General features: G+C 57.1%; 6 protein-coding genes across 6 annotated transcripts; 1 reads left to right on the top strand and 5 right to left on the bottom strand.

The window, feature by feature from the left end:
- Positions 1–101: 101 nt before the first annotated feature.
- On the bottom strand, positions 102–785 carry EHS24_008986 (uncharacterized protein; the record flags this gene model as incomplete). The annotated part of the gene is made up of 1 exon (XM_028624284.1): positions 102–785. One exon carries the CDS (start codon positions 783–785, stop codon positions 102–104), a length of 684 nt encoding a protein of 227 aa, XP_028475356.1.
- Positions 786–1,182: 397 nt separating this feature from the next.
- On the bottom strand, positions 1,183–1,935 carry EHS24_008985 (uncharacterized protein; the record flags this gene model as incomplete). The annotated part of the gene is made up of 1 exon (XM_028624283.1): positions 1,183–1,935. One exon carries the CDS (start codon positions 1,933–1,935, stop codon positions 1,183–1,185), a length of 753 nt encoding a protein of 250 aa, XP_028475355.1.
- A 443-nt stretch (positions 1,936–2,378) lies between these two features.
- On the bottom strand, positions 2,379–5,478 carry EHS24_008984 (uncharacterized protein; the record flags this gene model as incomplete). Its single annotated transcript, XM_028624282.1, has 6 exons — positions 2,379–3,129; positions 3,179–4,410; positions 4,558–4,631; positions 4,698–5,049; positions 5,109–5,187; positions 5,312–5,478. 6 exons carry the CDS (start codon positions 5,476–5,478, stop codon positions 2,379–2,381), a joined length of 2,655 nt encoding a protein of 884 aa, XP_028475354.1.
- Positions 5,479–7,294: 1,816 nt separating this feature from the next.
- Positions 7,295–9,363, bottom strand: EHS24_008983 (uncharacterized protein; the record flags this gene model as incomplete). Its single annotated transcript, XM_028624281.1, has 7 exons — positions 7,295–7,452; positions 7,539–7,726; positions 7,779–8,102; positions 8,151–8,649; positions 8,697–8,709; positions 8,757–9,186; positions 9,236–9,363. The coding sequence occupies 7 exons, from the start codon at positions 9,361–9,363 to the stop codon at positions 7,295–7,297; spliced, it is 1,740 nt and encodes a 579-aa protein (XP_028475353.1).
- A 3,144-nt stretch (positions 9,364–12,507) lies between these two features.
- Positions 12,508–14,317, top strand: EHS24_008982 (uncharacterized protein; the record flags this gene model as incomplete). Its single annotated transcript, XM_028624280.1, has 8 exons — positions 12,508–12,689; positions 12,740–12,859; positions 12,897–12,981; positions 13,020–13,119; positions 13,159–13,228; positions 13,266–13,569; positions 13,604–13,670; positions 13,710–14,317. 8 exons carry the CDS (start codon positions 12,508–12,510, stop codon positions 14,315–14,317), a joined length of 1,536 nt encoding a protein of 511 aa, XP_028475352.1.
- Positions 14,318–14,638: 321 nt separating this feature from the next.
- Positions 14,639–16,544, bottom strand: EHS24_008981 (uncharacterized protein; the record flags this gene model as incomplete). Its single annotated transcript, XM_028624279.1, has 5 exons — positions 14,639–14,880; positions 14,940–15,088; positions 15,143–15,459; positions 15,514–16,207; positions 16,285–16,544. The coding sequence occupies 5 exons, from the start codon at positions 16,542–16,544 to the stop codon at positions 14,639–14,641; spliced, it is 1,662 nt and encodes a 553-aa protein (XP_028475351.1).
- Between the last annotated feature and the right edge of the window lie 235 nt (positions 16,545–16,779).

Here is a 16,779-nt window from a genome sequence, read left to right as displayed (position 1 = left end):
GACGCGTCCTTGCTTTCTCACATGCACATGCGCTTTCGGCTACTCTGACACGCTCTGTAAGGCCGTACACAGCCCCTATGGTACAACCTATGACCTCACTCTCAGTCAACTTCGTCGTGGGCCTGGATGAACCGCGACAGAGCCGCCGCAGCGCTCCTCTCACGCATGCTGGTGGGCGTCGCTGGACCCTTGTTCTTTGTACGACGTTCCGCCTTGCTCGTGGCGGGACTCTTTCCGTTGTCCTTGTCCTTGTCGGTGGCTGCGCTGGCGGCGGACGCGGCCAGCACCGAAGCGGGGACCACCGTCTTGAGCCGTTCGTTGCGGATCGCCTTGAGGAGACGGGACTGCTCCAGGTCGTAACCCGTCACGTCGGCCTTGTAGCGCACGCGCATGGTCTGGAGGAACGCAAGCCCCGAACGCGGCGCGTCCTCGAAGATGCCCGGATGGCGGGCCATGAACGCGGCGACCTTGCGCAGCGCCGGCTCGTGACAGTACGGCCAGGCCAGGCTGCGGAGCACCTCCACCGTCTCGGGGCTGGCCGAGACCATGCGCTCGCCCATGGCGGCGTCGTTGCTGCCGTCGCCGCTGAGATCGGTGTCGCGCCACCCGTGCACGGTGAACACGTCCAGCTCGAGGGCGGGGAGGAGGTCTTGGTCGTGGTGCTCGAGGTCCACAATGGCTTCGTCGACCTCGTCGTTGTTGAGGAGGACGCCGCAGAGGCTCTTGTGCTTGAAGAACGCGTCGTAGAAGCCCGGTGGCTCGGCACGTGCAGTGTCGCCGTCCATCGCTGGGGGTGGGGGTGTCCCTGGGGCGGACAGGCGCGGCAAGTGGGATGTGATGTTGGTGGTTGAATGAGAACAAGTGTGAGTGATGGGCGATTCGTGCGCGCCCCGTGTGTGGAGGTGCTTGAAACACGACGTGGCCGCCCATCAAAAGTGGAAAACACAAGATGGCATGTCTGTCGCAGGTTGACAACGCGTAGTGTGTTTCTCGAAAAGTACACCGTAGCCTCGCACGAGAGCGAGAAGAGCACAACTGCACACTACCTACTGACTTCCACACGTATTGCACGAGGCTGACATACTGACATCATACCAACATTGCACACGGTACACGAGATTCAGATGCAAGGAAGGCATATGATGCATAGGCGGGGGAATGTAAAAAACTTGGCCACCCCCCTCACTGGTCCTCCTTGTCCCACTTGTCCTGGCTCTCGGTGAAGCGAAGAAGAGCACCTGCGGCACAACGCTCGCGCATCGTGAGGATGGTCTGCTTGTCGGTCTTCTCGCTGCTCTCGGGGATGTGCTTGAAGACGTTGCTGGGGCGGAACAGGCCCTCGCTGTTTTGACCGGCGGACGGCGCATGGCTGCTCTTGCTGCCCTGGTTCTTCTTACCGACTTCCTTGAGACGGCGGGACTGCTCAGCAGCGTACTCGTCCACGTCGCGCTTGAAGCGGGTGCGCATCGCCGTGAGGAACGTGAACGCCGAGTTGGGGGCCTCGTGGAACATGCCCTCCTGGCAAGCGATCCACTGGGCGAACTCGGCCAGGCCAAACTCATGGCAGAACGGCCAGGCATAGTTGCGGAGGACCTTGACCGTCTCGTTGGCCTGCTCGAGCATGCGGCTGCCTCGGTGGCGAGAGTTGCGGTCGGGGTCGTCGTCGCGCCAGACATGGTAACTTCCGCCTTCGTCTTCGTCTTCCCAGTCGTCGATCCATTCGTCTGCCGCCAGCGCAGCGCGCAGGTCACGGTCTTTGGCGTCCAGGTCCTTCATGGCTTCCTCGTAGTCGTAGACATCGAGAAGCACGCCTCGGCGAATGTTGCTGGTGGGGAGGGGGTCACTGATGCCCACGAACATGCCTTGGAACCCAGCGTTTTGAGGGTGTTGGCTGGCCAGGTTGTGGCTGGTACTGGTGGCCCAGTCGTCGTCCATTGTAGCGGTTGGCTGGCCGAGTTGGTTGAATGGGAAACTGAGCAATGTTGAGGACAATGTCGGTTTCTGTGCGCCCGAGTCGTGTCACCTGCTTATCAGCACACACAGGGCGCAATGACGATGGTGGTTGGCGAACGTGGCATGATCACCATCGAGCCACAAGTGGGACTCCCAGCGCCCAACAGACGTATCTTACAGCTTTAAAAGCGCACAGCGCGCCACAGCGGGACGGACCAAATGCATGCCGCGGTTGGAAGTGCTGCCTGCCTCCTTTTTGGGATATTTTTCGGATTATTACTGTGCCAAGGGCCGCAGTCGCCAGCATGCCAACCAACGGTTCGCCTACACGCTCATACGACGTAGCTGGACACGACAATTCATTTGATAGAACTACTACACACGATCACTGCTGTGACTCGATTATTTGGACGCAAACAAGCATATTACGTGAACTTGCCCGAGCCAGGCGCGTCGCCAAAGTAGCCGACTGCCGGGATATCAAGACGAGGACAGCCGCCCTGGCCCTCGCAGCCATTGTTGAGGACGTTGTTCCCCCACCAGTTGACGCTGTACCCGCCGTGGGGCACCTCGAGGGCAAAGAAGACGACAATGGCGCAAACAGCAATACCCGTCGGGAACGACGCGGCGATAACGTAGTTGTACTTGACCCAGAAGGCCGTGTAGCGCTTGCGGATGTACTGGAAGGAGAGGAGGACGACATACACGTTGCCGATGTAGTATGCCAGGTTGTACGGCGAACCCCAGGTCGAGGGCCCCGCGCAGATCATGACTGGGTGTACCTGGCGCAGGAACTCGGACTTGGGAAACGCCTTACGCAGCCCCCAGTAAATGAGGACGACGATGACGCCGAGCGGGAAGCCGAACAGCATCCAGTTGTAGCGCAGACCGGAGCCAAAGAGACGCTTGGGGCTGAGCGTACCCCAGAAGACGGCCGATGTGAAGAACGTGTGCTGGCCAGGGCAGGTAAACTTGAACGAAGCATCGCGGGTGCACGCATTCTTGAAGCCCATGGCAAAGTTGAGGATTCCGCTAGACACAAAGCAGTAGATCAAAGTTGCCCACAACTGCATGGAGAAGGTGTGGCGCGGAGGCAGCTTGAGGTAGTGGGCAAGCTTGAGGTCGTTGCTGAAGGCGAGTGCCTGGTAGACGGTAATATAGCCGTAGGTTTTGAAGCTGCAGTGGGCGTTAGCTTGAGCTCAACGACGTCAATTGGTCTACTCACTACATGAGAGCGTTTGCATTGCCGGCGATCAGGGCACCGCCAATGAACTCGGCCAGGACATTGAGCGGTACAGCGATACCGGTAACGGCCTGTACGAGGCCACAAGGAATCATGACGATGATGGGCATGATGATGCCGAACACCAAAACAGCAGGCGTAGTATGAGTCGGGAAGGCTCCAACACCGACAAAGCCGAACACCATGGAGATGAGGAGGACGATAAGGTATTGCCATTCAGGCACCTCGGGATACTTCTGCATGAGGCGGAAGTGCACGTCCTCGGCAAGGTCGTCCTCGTCGTCCTCGACATGTCCCTTCTTAATGGAACGCTTAATGCTCTTCCAGAGAGAACGTGCACCGACAATGATCTCGCGCCGGTGGTAGATGGCCACGTAGGTGGCAGTTGCACTGTACAGCGCAAAATACCACATGAACGAGACGACGTAGCCAGCACTCATCCAAGGCTGCGAATACTGCTGGTACTTGGCGTCGTCAAAGTTGTTGTCGGCGTCGAGGATCTTGCTGACGTTGAACGACGCGCCAGTGTTGTCAAAGGCATAGTTGGAGTTGATGGGCAGGTAGCCAGTGTTCCAGCCATTGCCGTACCAGACACCAATGCACATGACGGCGCCGATGAGAATGCCAAAGAACATGTTAAGGATGGAGAAGGTCGGGATGGTGAGGGGCGTGAGCCAGACGGTGAGGTTGTTCCAGTCAAAGGTCGGCCAAGGGTTGAGGCCTACACCGCCGGTCATGCCTGTGACAGCCGAGAGGGCCACGTTGTTTGGCGAGATCCAGGTCATCCAGCTGAAGACCGACATCGCTTGAAAAATGTAGCCAGGGAACCAAAAGTAGAGGAACATGGCCAAGAACGAGTAGAGGAACATTCTCTCACGCGAGGCGGTGAACACGCGGCCAAACGGACCCTTGACGGGCTCGTTGGTAGTCGTGTGGAAGGCCTTGTTTAGGGCAATGACCGAGAACGTCGAGGGCCAAACGGCGACCGAGGGGAAGACGAGGAAGCGGCGTGTCAGTCCAGCCAAACCGTAACCGACAAAGTTGGTGCCCAAGGTGTTGATGATCTGGTAACTGAACTGGCGGGCAAATGGCTGGTTGAAGAACATGGGCATAGCCTGGACGGGCACAATGTAGAACGTGTAGGGAGCGGTAAACGACACGCTCGCCATGATGGTGATAAGCATGTGCTCCTTCTTGTTGAAGGGTCCGGGGTTCTTGAGAGTCAGCATTGTAAACCCAGCTTGTGACCGAGGATGTGGCGTGGAACTGAGGCTTTTGCGTGGGCGCGGGCACATGTGCCACACCCAAGGCTCATATCTTCTCTCCACTCCGCCAACCGTCCGGCCAGTGTATATACTCACCATGGTCCATTTGCGTCCAAAGGTGCTAAACTCGTGTCTCGGAAGCGCCGCCGCGAGGAGGCGTCCAAAAGGGTCTTCATTTAATTAGCTTTTTGCCCACATGGCACCTCCGCAACATAACCGTGCAGGCTCCTACTCACAAGCAATAAGCTGAGCGACGTTGGGACCAATACTGATGGCCGGCTGGCGGAAACCAAACAATGTGTCGATAAAGGAACCAATGGCCGCAAAAATGGTGCCAATAATGAACACGCGGAAAGTGAGGGAAGGCATGGTCGGGTCATCGGTGGGATCCACGTTGGCCCGGACCTCGAGATACGGAGAGTTTGAGGTCGCGAGAATGGCCTCAATCTTCATCTCACGGACAAGTTCCGGGTACTTGTCCGGAGTTTCCATGATCTGAGGGCTCTTGAGAAACTCTTGCATACGCTCGAGAGTGGGACGAGGGAAGTTTTGGTCATTCTCGTGGATCAGGTACAGCTGCTGGATAATCTGCACCACGCGTCAGCCAAGAAACCGTGTTTTCTTCAGCCATGGCAGCATGTACGTACGTTACGGGTACGGTTTAGAGTCATGTCCGAGTACTTGGACTCCAGGTCCTCAAGCTCGTATCCGGTGACATCGAGGTCGCTGGACTTAATCAGCGACTAAGCTCGCTATGGGCGGCGCCTCATTCCTCAGTCTGGAGACGTTGGCACAAAAAAGAATGTGACGCCGTAGCTCCATTTCAACCTTTGTGGCACTCCGTACTCACTGCTCAATGTGCTTCTCCTCTTCGCCGGACAACACCTCCACGTGGGGAGCAATGTCTTTTTCGTTCATCTTGTGGGTCCTGTCCTCGTCGTAGGCGTATACGCCACGGTTGTGGCTGTCCTCGATGTGCTCGACCACATCGGAGCTCTTCTCAGCCGGGGCCTGCATGTCGAAAGTTCAGTCTCCTGTTGGTTCACACAAAGTTGGCGAATGCGTGGTAGGTTTCTGAGTGTCGAGGGGGAAGATATATGTCTCTACCTCGAGGGAGACGCAGTCCAGGAAGACACTTCGCGTCATGGCGGATTAATTTATAGACCAAAGTCACTAGTAGGGAACCCCGCTGTTGAGTTGGCACGCTTTACGGTTGCTGGGGATCATCAAGGGCCCCCACGGGTCCACCGATGCCCCGACGAGCGGAACGCATGTGATGTGACAACCAGCTCAGTGTTCAAGCTTAAGGCACCGAAAGCCACCACCTTCGACGAGCCGCTCCCCCACCTGGGAATGCCATGGGCGGTTGCTTGTTGAAAGCACCGCATGGTGCTGCTGGGGCCACATGGGATCATGAGGGTGTAGTGTAACACATGGGCTGGCCTTGCCGTGTCAGAGGCCATGGCTTTGTTGCCAGAGGCTACGAGACCGGGAAGGAGTGCCACTGGTATGTACATACGTCAGCTGTTGATACACGCGCCCACGGGGTTTCAGGCACTGTTGCGCACTGAGACCGTCTCGATTTAGCACTAGCCGGTCCGGCCGTGCTCTATGCGACAGTGTGCTACAGTCTAGTGGCCAGTGGGCTCCCGAGGACCTAACATCGGGCGCGTATCAGGTTGCCGTTGCAGCGCGGTACAACGACCATCGTGACTGGTGAAGTCTATTCTAAGGCATTTTGCAAATCCGCGCTTACTTGTCCCCCGGGCTTAGGCAGCCAGCGTGGTATATCCCATCGGAAAGCAGAATAAGACTCAACCTAAGTCATTCCAACCAGAGCAGTAGATGGCGGCTGTGGCCGGCTGTGGGGCCGTATCCTGTGTCCTATTATTGGCAGCAGTTGGCACTTGTGATTGACAAACTGTGGCTTTTGTTTTGGTCGCCCATGTGCCCTATGATGTCAACCACCTACAGGCACCACTGCACATCATTCAATAGTTGCACCCTCGTCCTTTCGGAGCACCTCCGTCGTTCAAGCGACATGGCAAATTCCAAAGGAGGCTTGCTAGGTCACTCTGTACCAAGGCACATTGCTCGCAAAGTGGAGGACCTGGACTGGGCTTAGCTGAGTGCCAATTCTGGGATGTGGGGTTGTTTGGAAACGTCGATCTATCTCAACAACGGAGTGGAGCGCTTGTCGCATCGGTCGGCATGACGGCATTGTCCCTGCAGACCGCCATTGAGCAACATGTACCGTCGGCGCGCTGGTGAACTGGCGACGGTCGAGCGTTTACTAAGGCTCAGTTGGGGAGGCAAAGGAGCCCCCGCTGGAATCCGGAACGCGAGCCGCATGACACAGCTTAATGAAACCCCGCATTGGATGTTGGGCCGTGAACCGACCGGACGCCGTGATCGGACCAGGATCGGCCTGACCGGATCCTCGTGTCGTCGCAAGCCCAGCCTGCTTTCGACAAGGCTGCACCTCGAACTTCAGAGCCGTGTTCGCCGTCGGTCGTTTGGTTGGGATAGCCATGGATGTAACCGGGACGCCACAGATCACGCGTTGTGCAACAAATGTGTAGCCGCTGTGGGCTGTGTAGGTCTCGAGGAAACTTTGAGGCTCTGAGAGCACAACTCCAAGTCCTGCACCGCCTGTTGTGCCAACGCTTGTGGCTGGTTACAGCGTGTTCTGGTCGGAAGCCCACTGATGCGTGCAACCGGTGAGGTGAGGCGACGCAGGTTCAATCGATTCATACACTTTTGGTAGCTAGAGTACCTCTGGCTTCAGACTCCTTCCCCTCCTCGACCTTCACGTACAACTTTCCGTCCCAGCTCAGGCGACTTGGGCGGACGACAGCTTGGTCGTCTCTGCCTGTGAAACGTTCCTCCAGACGCGCTCAGCTACCTCCTTGTCTTGGATCGAAGTCTGTTGGCCAAAGACCTCGTCCATCTCCTCGAGGGTCTTGAGACGGGTCTCAGGCAGAAGGAAATCTGTATCAGGTCAGCCAAAGATCTCTTCCAAGCGTCTGTCGAGGTGAGAGCAAGCATGGCGCCCAACCTCTTTCTTTGCGACTCACAGACAGTGAAGAAACCAAGAATGGCAAAGCCGGCAAAGAAGAAGTACGTTCCTCCGTTGGGAATGTTCTCGAGCATGAGGGGACTGACGACACCAATGATGAAGTTGGACATCCAGGTAGTGCTGGTAGTGATCGAAACACCTGTACTCCTGGTCGCCAAGTTGAAGATCTCGCTGGGGAGGACCCATCTTCCCTTCGTCAGCTCTGCTTATTGCGTGTAAAGCCGGAAAAAGAACGTACCCGATAGGAGCCCAGCTCAAGGAGAACCAGAAGTCGTAAACGAAGACAAACGCGATCGCCGCGTTACCGGCTGCCTTGTGGTTGGGCCAGTCCTTGCCGAAGGCAGCGATGAGAGAGCCAACGACAACGAGAGAGAAGCAGCAACCGACAGCTCCCATCATCAAAAGAGGGCGACGGCCAATGCGGTCAAGGAAGAAGACGGCGGGCAAGGTGGACAACGTGTTAACGACACCGTAGATTCCGGTGGCCAACAGCGACGTGGTATTGGGGTCCATTCCGAGTTGAGCGAAGATGGTGGGTGCGTAATAAATTATGGCGTTACAACTTTTGGAGTTAGTTCTCGAGCTCGAAGACCTCAGTAGCCCAGCTTACCCGATAAACTGTTGGTAGAACATGACAACACATCCCATGAAGAGTCGGTGGAAGTTTGACTTGGACGAAAAAAGCTCCTTGTAAGGCTGGAGAACCTTGGCGAAACCACTCTTGCCAACGGCGTGAGCCTCACGGATCTCGCGAGCAGTCACAATCTCGGCCTTGATCTCGATGAACTCATGGATGACGAGAGGAGAGTTGACGGGCTTGGAACGGAGCCAGGCGAGAGTCTGCTGAGCCTCCTCATCGCGGCCGACCTCGACGAGCCAACGGGGCGAGTAGGGCATGAAGAACATGCCGAGGCCGAGGATGATACCGGGAAGAATCTGGAGTCCAACGGGAATGCGCCACGCTGCCTCGGACTGGCCGGTGCATCCTCCAGCAGGAACGTCGTTGTAGGCGTCAAAGGTGGCCTCGCCGTTGGAGATCGGACCGGTGTAGGGAACGTCCGGAGCGCAACGAATTCCACCAATGTGCGATGTCCCGTAAGCGATCCAATCTGCTTGTGTCAGCACAGTTTGTGCACCTGTGATGGGCAAAACTAACAGCTAAAGAGAATCTGACCGATCAGCGACGTTCCATTATGGTTCCGGGTACTGGACTTACACCAAGAGTGATGGACAACTGCTGCAGGGCCACCAGAGCGCCACGCAAATTGGCCGGGGACAGCTCGGCAATGTACATGGGGGCGATGTGGGTCAAAGAGCCGATGGAAAGGCCGGCGATGAAGCGTCCAGCGAACAAGTAGGCCTCGCTCACAGCGCCGGTCTGCAGTGCGGATCCAATGACGAAGAGGATCGTCTGGTACTGGATGTCCCTCTTACGGCCGATACGGTCGCAGATGGGACCGGAAATGAGAGCGCCCAGCCACGCGCCAAGGAGGAGGGTGGAGACGAACCATCCCTTGATGCTGGCGTCCATGTAGACTCGTGGGAAGTCGGCACCGAAGCGCTGGAGTACAAGGACATTGCCGACAACACCTTGGTCGTAACCGAACAGGAATCCACAGAGCGTAGCCAGGGAGGTGATTCCGAGACTGGGAGGGTCAGAAAGAGACACGAATCACGCGACCAGCCATGACTTACATCTTTGGGCTCTTGAAGATGCCGAGGATACCAGCATATTCGACACCAGCCACGTCGTGGCGGTTAAACTCGAAGTCTTGGTGTTCGTGCTCGCCCTTGCTGGAGGTCTTTTCGTCTGACAACGACATGGTGTGTGGGGGATGGAGGAGTTGATGTGGAGCGCCTTGGGGTAGACCCGGGGACCTATATACAAGTAGACGCCGTCTCGTTTTGCCTCCTGGGCGGACTTGTGATTCCGCTCGCGTTAAGACGCCGACTACGGCTCTGTCGTCAGGTAGGCATGTTGTGGAGAGGGTCAGACGACTTTTGGTTGAGTTTAGAATTGGCGGAGAGCTGTAGTCCGCATTTGTTCCAGGCGATGATTCAAACCGGCGGCAATGGACGGTAGTGCCTTGTATCTGGTAACTGTCCGGCACTTCGGCACAACAGCGCGGGTAAAACGGTTACCACTGGCTCTGCCATCTGGGCATCTGGCCGTACAAACTGTACCGTCGGAGTCTATTGTGTTGCGTACTCAGGCCTGAATGGCTGAGCCGCGACGGACATCTGACATCTGACATCCAGTTCTGATCACGAGGGGGCGGCAGTTTGTGGGTCCGCGGCCCGGGTCCGCTCAGCGTGGCACGCGAAACGAGCCACCCGAATAGCCAACTTTGCAGCGACGAGCCCATAGCCACGCACTACTCTACCATTCAGCAGTACATCAGCAGCCCAGCGGAGGGCCAAGGTGCAACAAACCAAATGGGTCGCACGGTCTCTTGCGCTCCCCACTGGCGGAGAACCCATCCCCGGCCACGTTCGGCCTCATTGCCGTCTTTGTTTGGCCGGGAAAGAAAGCCGCGGACACGATCGGAGTGGCACAACCATCATCAGCAGCCTCCCAGTCGGCTCAGCACTGTCCGCTCGTGGAATCCCTAGAAGCGGAGGTGTCGAGCGGGCACTAGCGGGGTGGGCTTGGCCACGCAGGCCACCACTCACTGTCCGTCCTGCAGAGTGGGGGAGACCCTTAATGGTTTCGGCGCAGTCGCTAGGCCGTTGGTCCGCTCCAAAGACCACACCCAGTCCGGCAGAATGTTGCGTTTTTGTGACGGCATCGTACAGCTGATCAACCACGTGAACCAACTGTCATGACGATCATGACTAGCTTGACTGCAGTCTTGAGTGTTGTGCCCAACCATCAAAAGGTTTCTCCAGATCGAAAAGAAAAGGACCGAAATCCCGGGAGCAGAATTCGTCGTGGCTGACAGGTCTCAACTGTCAGTGACCCGCGTGGCCGTTGGTGCACGCATGCACGCACACCAGGACGCATCACAGGCCCGGGCATGTGTGAGCTGGCGGTTGATGGTCTGGACGTCGACACCTGATGACTTAGCACAAAGCGACCGATAGTATGCTCAGTCACAATAAATCGCCCACGCTGGCTTCGCGCTCACGCTTCGCCTTAATCTGACTCCACATATGACCCGTCGTTCTGGAGCGTCATGGTTACGTCGCGCGGTCCTGGCGCACCTCTACTGAGGGCCAAAAACGCAGGGTGATCCCGAACACCACAGCCGAGGAAGACGGGCCGCCAGCTTGGCCAAGTTGAAGGACACGGTCGGTTGCGTGCCCGCAAACCGCTCGGGGTCCGGAAGCTCGGGGGTGGAGGTTTCAGCGGGTAGCGCTTCGGCTTCCTTTGCGACAAGTAGTAGTCAGAGGAGGGACAAGGTTGGTCCAGTTATCATCCGTCCAGCACGGCTGATTTCGACGTCTTCGCCATCCGACGTCTTGGCATTGGGCACCTTGTACGCGATAGAGATCGTGTTGCCGGGAAGCCGTCCAGTCCTTCTCGGAACCTCGTGCAGGCACTCTGCCATTGAAGTGAAGTGCGGTGCCATTTTGAGATCCGCGCTGATGCGGAGTAGCGTCTGGCCAGCCTTTCAGAGTCCTAGCCCGTCTGTGGAGGACGATGGCTGGTGGAAGAAGGGGGTGAATGCCTCGAGGTCGTACTGGGAGAGCTCGCCATACCAGTCATCAAATAGTGAACGCGTATAGGTTTGGGCGATTCCCGCGACTGGGCTCCGGCCGGCTCGTTGTTGTATTTGTTGAGCAAGCAAAACAGATTCCCTAAGATCAAGCCAAGAGCGTCCTTTGGCTGCGTGCCGGTATTGTTATCGTCCCGCTGCGGTGTCGAGCTGGGGGAGCAGTCAGAACGAGAGCACGATGAAATGTTCAAGTGTGGATCCGGACGACTCGGTCCTTGTGGACAGCGAGCACCTTGGTGTGTGTAGTTCGGATTGTATCAGCTCTTGACCGACTTATGCAGGTGGAAGAGTAGCGATTGGGAGGTAAGAAGAGATCAAACAGAACGAGAAGGCATCGAGAAGACATGGTCGACTGGGCCGGTGCGCACGCATGGGCCGACCTGCGTGCCTGCACATGGCTGTGATGGCATGATGTCACATACGCATGGGGCGCACGGTGGCCTTTGGTGCACGCCGGGGCGTGTTGTAGCGAGCGCAGCGCGACGAGTTGGACGGCCGTATTGTACTGGCACAGTCGTTTACTTGCCACTTGGCCACTTGCCCACCTTTGCATGTCTCTGGTTGCCAACAAAAAAACCATGTTTCAAATGAATACCGATGAGGAAGTGCACGGTGGCTCTGAACAAAAACGCTAACGCGTCAGAGCCTCGCTTCTGGCTCTCTTATCTCGTGCTGTCTCGCTTACCGATACCAAGATCACATCCGACGTCCCCACGAAAGCGTTTGCCATGCTCAAGGCAAGAAATCCCCATGTGCATTCCGTCTTGCAAAGTGGTGGCTCGATCGCCAAGTCGGCAACCGGCCCGCATTCCCGGTATGAACTGGTGCCACCATTGGCCGATGCACCGTTCCGCGGCCCTCGAGCTTGACGCACATCCACCGCAGTTACCCAGCCGTAGAACGCCGAGGAGATTGTGCATGCAGCCCGCCGTTGGTCGCCAGGTCCGCGGTCGGGGGACGGCCTGACAGCTGTGACCCGATAGGCTGACGGAGAATGCTGTGATAGAGCCCGAGTCCCTTTATCTGGGTAGAAACCTAAGTCGACGTCGGTTATCCTGAACCCCGGACTCTTTTATGGAGATCATTCGCCAACATTACCCGTTCTGCGATGGACCGTGATCTCCTATCATGCGTGGAAGCGCGGATTTTACCGGTGCTGTGGAGTGGGGTCGATAGTAAAAGTTCGTATTTAGGGTGGAGTGTGGGGAGAGAAGCCGATCTTCCCCATCACAACCCACACTACACACAATGTCTGACCTCAAGACCAAGGAAGAAGGCGTCACCGTCACCAGCCGCGACGTCCACACAGTCGACATCGGCCAGGCCGACGATGCTGCCGCCTTTGTCGCGGGCATGAACCCCCAGGATATCTCGGAAGAAGACATCAAACGCGTCCGCCGCAAGATTGACTTGCACGTCATGCCAATCCTGTACGCAACGCGCGAACCAACCCTGTGGAAAATGCCACTGACTTTTCAAGAATGCTCATGTATTTTATCCAATTCCTCGACAAGAACACACTGGGATCTTCGTCCATCCTTGGAATCAAGACGGACAACCACCTGTCAAGCAGCGAGTACAACTGGCTTGGAACCATCTTGTGGGTGTGCTTTTGGAGGACTGAAACTGACGGCCAGCTATTTGTCGTACCTGATCTTTGAGTGGCCGCAAAACCTCGCCCTTCAGCGCTTCCCGCCCGCCAAGTGGATGGCTGGCAACATTGTAAGCACCTCAATGGACGATTTAAGCTGACCCTGTAGTTGGTCTGGGGTGTCGTTCTCATGTGCCAGGCGGCCTGTCACAACTTTAGCGGACTTTTCGTTTGTCGCTTCTTCCTGGGCGCTTGCGAGGGATCAATTAGTGAGTGCCGACTAATTCAGGATCGTGACTGACTGGCAGCTGCTGGCTTCCTCATCGTCACCAGCATGTTCTACACCCATGACGAGACCGCTCGCCGCGTTGGCTACTGGTGAGTGAGCTGAGCCATCAGACGAGCTGACAGGCAGGTTCCTTATGAACGGCTCGGCCATCATCTTTGGCGGTTTCCTGTCTTGGGCCACTTTCCAGATGGACGCCAAGGTCTTTGCGCCGTGGAGGCTCTTCATGATCATCTGCGGAGGTCTGACTCTTATCACCGGCGCCCTGTTCTGGTTCTTCATCCCCGACAGCCCCATGACCGCCTACTTCCTTACCAAGGAGGAGCGCGTCATTGCTATCCAGCGCCTTGCCCACCAGTCGTCCGGTATCGAGAACAAGCACTGGAAGAAGGACCAGTTCCTCGAGGCGCTCACTGACTGGAAGTGCTGGGCCGTGAGTTATCCGTCGCGACCAGGGCTGACTCCAGTTCTTCTTCCTTGGATCCTTCACTCAGCTCCCCAACTCGCTCTCCAACCAGAATGCCTTGATCATCAGTGAGTGAATCACTTTGCAAAAAGGTCTGACCGATTCAGACAGCTTTGGCTTTAGCACCTCGCAGACCGCCCTGCTGGGTATGGTTTTGGGTGCGATTGAGATCTTTGCAATCCTGACCGCCACCGGGCTGCTCAAGAGGTACCCCAACAGCCGCTCTTACGTGGCTGCTGTGTACTACATTCCCAGCATCATCTCGGCGATTATGATTATCACTCTCCCCTGGTCCAACAAGGGCGGACTCTTGACCGCCATGTACCTCGGCCAGCTGGGTATCGGTCCCTCGTTTGTCATCGCCCTCGCATGGTGCACCACCACCAGCGCCGGCCACACCAAGAAGACCACCGGTAACGCCATGCTCCTCATCGGCTACTGTCTTGGCAACCTGCTTGCCCCCCAGATGTGGAAGGCGCAGTACTCGCCCCGCTACTACATTCCCTGGGGTGTTATTCTCGCCGCCTACATCATCTGCCCGTTGATGTTCATCACCATTGGTCTCTTCTTGCGCAAGGAGAACCGCCGCCGTGACCGTCTCCAGAACGGTGGCCAGCCGGCTGAAAAGTACTTTGACGCCAACGGAGACGAGCTCGACCCCACCTTCCTCGACCTCACGGACCGCCAGAACCTCGGATACCGCTACCCCTTGTAACCCTGGTCCACGTAGATATAGTGATTACCGCGTATAGTGTAATGTTTAGATGAACACAGTTATGGTCTTTCCATTCGAGAATGAAAAGCGGACATGGAAAAACGATCAATTGACCGAAATGCCAAGGACTGGCTTAAGCCACCCTGCTCATGGAATTGGCCGTGTTCACTATCTGTGGGCGCCACCCCGAGTAGGCGCTCTGCCAACATGGACGCCGTCCAGAGTCTGTTGGTTCCATAATCTGCATTCCACTACCTCCGCAATAAACACAAGTACACAGTGGCTACTATATCCAATATTACTTCTCACAAACACACAGGCTTAAGCCCTTCCCTCGAGCATCTGGGGTTCCGACTTGGAGTCGGTCTCGCTCGCCGCGGTGGCGTCGCCGTAGTACTCGGCCTCGAGGCGCTGGACGATGCGGCTCATCATCGCGGCGTCGTGGGTGGCGTCGCTCGACTTGAAGACCTTGTCCATGGCCTCGAGCGAGACATTGCGGGTCTCCGGGAGAAGCCAGACGGCGTAGGCAACACCCATGAGCATGAAGGCGAGGAAGAAGATGTCTGCGCGGGGTGGTCAGTGACTGAATGACTTTTTGCAGTTCTCATGCTTGTAGACTTACAGGTGCCGTAGGTGATCTTCTCAAGCATGGGAGGGACCATGAGCGAGACGCAGAAGTTGGTCATCCAGTTGGTCGAAGCGGCAAGGGCGGTACCGGGAGCGCGGACCGAGAGAGGCATAACCTCGCTGATAACGACCCATGAGACGGGGCTGTGGACAAACGTTAGCAATGGTGATGCACAAAGGGCCAGCAAACAGACTCACCCCCAAGAATAACCAAAGTTGAAGATGTAGAACCAGATGAAAGCGGCAGATGCCCAAGCGGGTCCTGCGGGCCAGCTGCCCTGGAAGGTGCCGGTGAGGGCGGCCACAATGATGAGACAGAGCGCCATGCCGAGACCGCCAATGATGATGAGGGGACGACGACCGAGGCTGTCGATGATGAAGAGCGAGGGGAAGGTCGCGAGGAACATGGCAATGCCCACAACACCCGAGGCGAGGAGCGAAACCGAAGTGTCGCCGAGGCCCAGGGAAGCAAAAATGGTGGGGGCGTAAAACACAATGGCGTCGATACCGGACATCTGAAGGATGGGTTAGCGCCGCTCAAAATCGTGATCCTGTGCTGTACGACTTACCTGCTGGAAGAACATCATGAGGCAGGCAATGGCGGTGCGCTTGAACATGGGCCAAGTGGTGAAGAGCGACTTGACCTGGGCAAACTGGAGGGCGAGGGGCCTGTCCATGTACTGGGGGTAGCGCTGCTCGGCAACCTCCCTGTCAAAGACGGCGTCGGCCTTGATCTCGAGGAACTCGATGCGAATGGCCTCGTCGTCGACGCTCTTGTTACGGACATAGGCCAGGACGTTGAGAGCCTCCTCGTCGCGGCCCTTGCTGAGGAGCCAACGGGGGCTGTAGGGAATGAAGAAGCATCCAACGAAGAGACCGAGGGCCCAAATGGCTTGGATAGCCAGAGGCAAACGCCACGAGATAGAGCTTGTGTCCGAGATATAGTTCGTGCCGAAGCCAATCCAGTAGCTCACCATGATGCCGAGGGTGACACTGAGCTGCCAGGTGCCAACCATGGCGCCTCGAACTTCGGCAGGGCTGATCTCCGAGTTGTAGGTGGGCACAGCCGTGCTCAAGGATCCAACAGCGAGACCGATGAAGAAGCGTCCAGCGAAGAAGTAGTCGGGGTCGCGAGCACCAGCGGTGAGGGCAGCACCAAGCATGCACACCACAGCACCACCCATAATCGACCATCGCCTGGAGAAGCGGTCACAGCAGTAACCGTTAATGAGGGCACCGACCCAACCGCCGAGACCGAGAATACTGAGAGGTGTGTTAGAAACCTAACGCATGTGCCACATAGGAGAGTCGGCAGGCCACCTGCCGACGACCCAACTCACGCAACAGTCCATCCTTTGAAGCCCGAGTCGTTGATAATCCGGTCAAATTCTGGAACACTCTTGAAGGAGGGCATGACCATGCACTGGCCGTACGCGCCTTGCTCGTAGCCGTAGTTCATGCCGCCCAGAGCGGTAACCAGACAGATGGTCAAGAGACGGGGGCTCTTGAGAAGGCCAGAGACGCCAGATGGGCCGGCGAGTTGCTCGCGCTTCTCCTCCATTCCCAAGGCAGTATCCTCTGCATGGGCGATTTTCGACATTGTTTTTGATGTTCCGGGCGCGTTCGTTCGACACCGCCAAGTGAAAGGGTGAACGGGGGGCGGGTTGTGAGGGGGTGGGGGCGAACGGGGAGTGAGGGGGTGGGGGATGAGAGGAGGTGTGGGGCAGACCCCATCCGACCTTATATGTCGTTATGCACCCAAGCACACCCCGCCCGGGGCACCGTTGAACGGTCAAATTCGACTAACGCAAAAACATCTAAGCGTGGAGGCCAGG

This window comes from Apiotrichum porosum (assembly GCF_003942205.1).
Source record: "Apiotrichum porosum strain DSM 27194 chromosome Unknown scaffold_8, whole genome shotgun sequence".
Classification (NCBI taxonomy): Eukaryota; Fungi; Basidiomycota; class Tremellomycetes; order Trichosporonales; family Trichosporonaceae; genus Apiotrichum; species Apiotrichum porosum.
This window is presented reverse-complemented; position numbering and strand designations above follow the sequence as displayed.